The sequence below is a fragment of the Sinocyclocheilus anshuiensis genome, unplaced genomic scaffold, assembly GCF_001515605.1.
Source record: "Sinocyclocheilus anshuiensis isolate Anshui unplaced genomic scaffold, SAMN03320099.WGS_v1.1 scaffold1529, whole genome shotgun sequence".
NCBI classification, from domain to species: domain Eukaryota; kingdom Metazoa; phylum Chordata; class Actinopteri; order Cypriniformes; family Cyprinidae; genus Sinocyclocheilus; species Sinocyclocheilus anshuiensis.
Window position 1 is genome coordinate 236614 of NW_015540930.1, and position 5763 is coordinate 242376.

Consider the following 5763-nt stretch of genomic DNA (forward strand, 5'->3'; position numbering starts at 1 on the left):
GGTATTCGGCCAATCACAACGCATTGGATAGCTGGCCAATCACAGCACACCTCGCTTTTTCAGACCGATGAGCTTTGTAAAAATCGACGCGTTTCAAAAAGGCGGGGCATAGAGGAGAAACAATAATGTACAGTATGTGGAAAATAATGTGTTTTTTGAACTTTAAACCGCATAAACACATTTCATTACACCAAATACACAAAATAATGTTCTTTTTAGCAGCATCATATGACCCCCTTTAAGACCCTAAAAATCAACTTGTGGCAAATGGGCATCCGATGACCCCTTTAAATGAGTATATAAAGAAAAGAAAAGCAAAAAGTCAACATTAAATGTTAATTTCTTTATGAGTCTTAAAGAACATACATGAACAACATCATACAGGCATAATACAGTGTCATGAGGCCAAATCCCATCAAGCCTAATTTTTGATTTGTAGATGCATCAAAATGTGATTCATTTTATTCCTGTACATGTTAAGTGCTCTGTGCTCAAACATCACATCTGAACTCTTGAATGATCTTAATCATTTAAAGTCATATCTCACAAACAAATCATACTCCGCCTGTAAGCTGAACATTGTCAGTTCACCTATCCTAGTTCAAGACATCCTCCATTTCATTTTCATTCGTGAGGCTGGTACTTCCATTTCTGCGGAGAGAAAGCATTCGGACTCAAACTGAGACACAAGACAAGGATGTGATTTTGAGAAGATTCATCCACTCATAAGCTCTCTGATGTCCAATCATTTGATAATTAGAGTCACTCAAAGTAAAGTGTTGCTTCGGCGTCTGCTCACAGTGACCATGCTTGGCTTATATTTGGCTTTGATACAGTCCAGAAAGCTTCTTAAGAAGATTACCTGTCAAACCGACTTCACTGAGGAGCAGAGAGGACATTTTCCCCAATGTGGTCATGAGCAGCCAACATCCAGCACCATTATGCAAAGAAATGTCATGTAATGTGGGTTCAGGGCCAGGCTTGAATGGTTAATGTAATGATGAAGATGACGATGATGGTGGTAGTGGTTCATCAAATGACAAATTATATGCATGGCTCTATTAATCTTCTGCATTAGGAATTTTTCCTCTGATCCATCCATTAGTATTCAGGTGCAAAAGCATTTCTTGGCACTGCCGTTTGGTTTGTGTTTTATGATTTCTGCTGTTCAGCTACAGCTAGTTTTCAACTAGTTCCAATTTTTCAATTTTAACTCTATAGAATGGTAGTATATCTCATCTCTTTTGTTTGTGTTTTTCATGAGCTCTCACTATGTGAAAGTTAACGTATATATCTTTATCTCTTGCCCCACTTCTGGTCCCCTTTTTCATCCTGTCATAGTCACAGCCATGGTCATATGTGTTACGCTGCCACAGAGAGAAAACATTCAGAGTGAGTTATGAATGAAAAAATTAGCATTGGACCTACTGCACAACATTAGTGTTAAGGGACTTTCATTAGTAGCAGTTAAGCAAAGACATGACACCACTGTTCAATACAATATAATATTATAATAGAAAATATTAAATGCTGAATTTCTCTCAACTATATTGTGTTATGTAAAAATGGAATCTGGAGAGAGAGATTGGAAATGGATATGTGTGGTATATTTGCTTTGCGTTTTTGAAGTGGATATATGGAATATAGACACAATTATTATTAATGATGCATCATGTTAATCCCAACAATGAAATATGGCTGGAATATTCAGTAGGTTGAATTTCATGAAATATGTCCATGTCGTTTTCAGTTATTATTATTATTATTATTAACTAAAACTAAAACCTTAAATTAAAAAAAGAATACATAAATTAATAAATATGAATTAATTAATTAATAAAATAAATATATAAATGAACAAATAAAATATAAATATGAGATGGAAAATTGTAATTGAAATAAAATAAGTTGAAGTACTAAAATAAATTACTAAAACTGAAATTACAGTAAATTAAAACATAAATTAAAAAATAAAACAAAATATAAATATATTTAAAATAATATTATTATTATAGTACAGTATTGTAAGAATATGATATCTAAAATATATTAAAATATTTTTAAAATGTATACATATAAAATAAAAATAATGAAAGTATTATTAGAATATCATATAATACTGTTAATTATACTAATATTGATGTTAAAAATATATAATTGTTATAAATTGCATAATTGTACATACGTATTAATATTTCATTGTAGTATTTATTGTACTGAATTTCATTTGTTGATATTAATAAATACAATTTCAGTATGGACCAGATTATTCATTACTGTCTTATTATAGTATTAAAAAGAGGGTTTTTAATCACACTACAATTTTGGAGGAGTAATGAAGTAATGCAAGCAAAGTAAGTCACCGTGCACCAAAAAAAAAAAAAAAAAATTGAACACTCAATTCTGTGGTGAAATATGGTCGTGGACATTTCACACAGCAACAATACATGCTCAGCTGTGCGGAGCAAAACTGATTGACATATTTACCTGTCTTTTGGCAGGGTGCAGTTTGATTCTGTACTCCTCTCTCTTCCTTTTCATCCTGTGAAAACCAGTTTAGAAACTGAGTGACAGTTTACTCTATATGACAGACATTAAAGGCCGCTTAATCATTTTATTAAGGAGCAGGAAAGCAAACACTGCAGTATAGAGATAACCTCGCTTCACTGCAAAATAACAAACTGCACACTCAGTATAAAACTTAGTGAGGCTGGCAGCGAGTGTGTTGGACATATGGTGAAGACGAGGAGGGGATGGGATTTCACAGCCAATTATCTGAGAGACCTCTTAACAGACAAACCAGATGCTTATAACTTCATACCTAATGAAAGCTATGGGAAATGCATTGTCCTTCAACCGTCAATCCAAATTCAGTCACAAGAAGTACAGAACACAAGTCTGCGCTGTTATACTAGCAATTGATCTTTCCGTACTTCCTGTTTTTAGTTATGTTAGCCCTCACGATTTCCACATAAAAATTGGGAAGGAAATCATGCTTTTTGCTGTTTATCACCTGCTCGAGCACATCCTATAACAATAAGACATCCTTACTCAAGTACTCAAGACGATTTGAATCTCAAGTGTAAAAACTACGGTGGCCCAGTAGTGTACAACACAACGAAATCTCTACAACACTACAAAATTGCCAAAACACAGCAAAATCACCACAACAAAACGCATAGGACTAATTTTGTTGTGTTGTGCTCATTTCATTGGGTTGCGGCTGGTTTACGTTGCGTTGTGCTAATTTTGTTGTGTTGTGCTTATTTCTTTGTGTTGTGCTAATTTCACTGTTGTGGCTTGTTTCTGTTGTGTTGTGCTAATTTCGCTGTTGTGGCTTGTTTCCGTTGTGTTGTGCTACTTTTGTTGTGTTGCAGCTTGTTTCTGTTGTGTTGTGCTAATTTCGTTGTATTGTGCTTATTTCTTTGTGTTGTGGCTTGTTTCCGTTGTGTTGTGCTAATTTCGCTGTTGTGGCTTGTTTCTGTTGTGTTAATTTTGCTGTTGCGGCTTGTTTCCGTTGTGTTGTGCCAATTTTGTTGTGTTGCGGCTTGTTTCCGTTGTGTTGTGTCAATTTTGTTGTGTTGCGGCTTGTTTCCGTTGTGTTGTGCCAATTTCGTTGTGTTGCGAGTTGTTTTTATTGTGTTGTGGCAATTTCATTGTGTTGTGGCTTGTTTCCGTTGTGTTGTGCTAATTCTGTTGTGTTGCGGCTTGTTTCCGTTGTGTTGTGCTAATTCTGTTGTGTTGCGGCTTGTTTCCGTTGTGTTGTGCTAATTCTGTTGTGTTGCGGCTTGTTTCCGTTGTGTTGTGCTAATTCTGTTGTGTTGCGGCTTGTTTCCGTTGTGTTGTGCTAATTCTGTTGTGTTGCGGCTTGTTTCCGTTGTGTTGTGCTAATTCTGTTGTGTTGCGGCTTGTTTCCGTTGTGTTGTGCTAATTCTGTTGTGTTGCGGCTTGTTTCCGTTGTGTTGTGCTAATTCTGTTGTGTTGCGGCTTGTTTCCGTTGTGTTGTGCTAATTCTGTTGTGTTGCGGCTTGTTTCCGTTGTGTTGTGCTAATTCTGTTGTGTTGCGGCTTGTTTCCGTTGTGTTGTGCTAATTCTGTTGTGTTGCGGCTTGTTTCCGTTGTGTTGTGCTAATTCTGTTGTGTTGCGGCTTGTTTCCGTTGTGTTGTGCTAATTTCGTTGTGTTGAGGCTTGTTTTTGTTGTGTTGTGTCAAATTCGTTGTGTTGCGAGTTGTTTTTATTGTGTTGTGGCAGTTTCATTGTGTTGCGGCTTGTTTCTGTTGTTTTGTGCCAATTTCGTTGTGTTGAGGCTTGTTTTTGTTGTGTTGTGTCAATTTCGTTGTGTTGAGGCTTGTTTCTGTTGTGTTGTGCCAATTTCGTTGTGTTGCTTGTAGTTTTTATTGTGTTGTGGCAATTTCGTTGTGTTGCGGCTTGTTTTTTTTTTGTTTTTGTGCCAATTTCGTTGTGTTGCGGTTGGTTTCCATTTTGTTGTGCCAATTTCGTTGTGTTGAGGCTGGTTTCCGTTGTGTTGTGCCAATTTCGTTGTGTTGCGGTTGGTTTCCATTTTGTTGTGCCAATTTCGTTGTGTTGAGGCTGGTTTCCGTTGTGTTGTGCCAATTTCGTTGTGTTGCGGTTGGTTTCCATTTTGTTGTGCCAATTTCGTTGTGTTGAGGCTGGTTTCCGTTGTGTTGTGCCAATTTCGTTGTGTTGCGGTTGGTTTCCATTTTGTTGTGCCAATTTCGTTGTGTTGCGGCTGGTTTCCGTTGTGTTGTGCCAATTTCGTTGTGTTGCGGTTGGTTTCCATTTTGTTGTGCCAATTTCGTTGTGTTGAGGCTGGTTTCCGTTGTGTTGTGCCAATTTTGTTGTGTTGCGGCTCGTGTACTACTGGGCCACGGAAAAAAAAAACTGCATTTATGAATAATACAGTAATATGACATACCTGTTCAGCCACGTCAGTAATAAAATCATCAGAAGAGCGACACCAACCAGCCCTCCTCCAATATACACATACAGCATGTGATGAAGACCCCTAAAATCTGAAATAAGGGATAAACAGGCATTAAACTTTAGCTAAATCAAATATTTAATTCTCCAAAAGTAAGGAAAAAATGTATGAAACATTTATGATCTGAGCTGCAGCAGGACAGTGTTGAAACTTGTGTTGTACTTCTCAAAATAAAACAATTGAGTATGAAAAAAAAGTAATAGTTTGGCTTAAGTAGTTCTTCAAAAATAGATACTAACTATCCAGAATCAAAATTAAGAACCTTGAATGCAAAATGACGTAGGACAATTTTTGGGATTTTTTAAAATAATAAAATCATTTAATTTCATGATTTTTCATGCTTCTTATATACAGTAAATCTTGTTTGATAGCCTAAGCAATGTATTTTACATGTTGTTGGTCATAGGTTCAGAAAAAAATTAACATTTTTGTATCAAAAGTACAGTTACATTTACCCTGGTTCGGTCCGTTATTACAGGTACAATGACCAAAAGAAAACTGCATTGTTTGAAAGCGATTTCTGTGTGAGCTGTGCTTCATAAATTGCTACACTACTGACAATGACTTTTTTTGGTCACAAAAAATGGCGAAAAAATTGTTGTATTTGCAAAGTCTTCGCAAAGGGGGTAAAAATGCTTATTACATGACATTAAAGGGGTCATATGATGCGATTTCAAGTTTTCCTTTAGCGAGACAGCGAGAGAGAGAGAGAGAGGGAGAGCGAGAGAGAGAGAGAGGGTCACATCACAGTGGAGTCAGCT

The 5763-nt window shown here is 36.3% G+C and overlaps 1 protein-coding gene across 2 annotated transcripts in view; it reads right to left on the reverse strand.

The window, feature by feature from the left end:
• Positions 1-402: 402 nt before the first annotated feature.
• The window catches only part of LOC107689439 (CD226 antigen-like), an 8335-nt gene continuing 2974 nt past the window's right edge, over positions 403-5763 (reverse strand). Inside the window, exons 4-6 of one of the 2 annotated variants that reach the window (XM_016487414.1) lie at positions 4937-5033; positions 2488-2542; positions 403-651 (exon numbers count right to left, since the gene is read on the reverse strand). In XM_016487414.1, the coding sequence (XP_016342900.1) occupies positions 625-651; positions 2488-2542; positions 4937-5033 (179 nt within the window). In that variant the 3' untranslated portion in view covers positions 403-624. Of the gene's footprint in view, positions 1368-2487; positions 2543-4936; positions 5034-5763 lie in introns of both variants that reach the window. The other variant, XM_016487413.1, reaches the window with a different exon arrangement.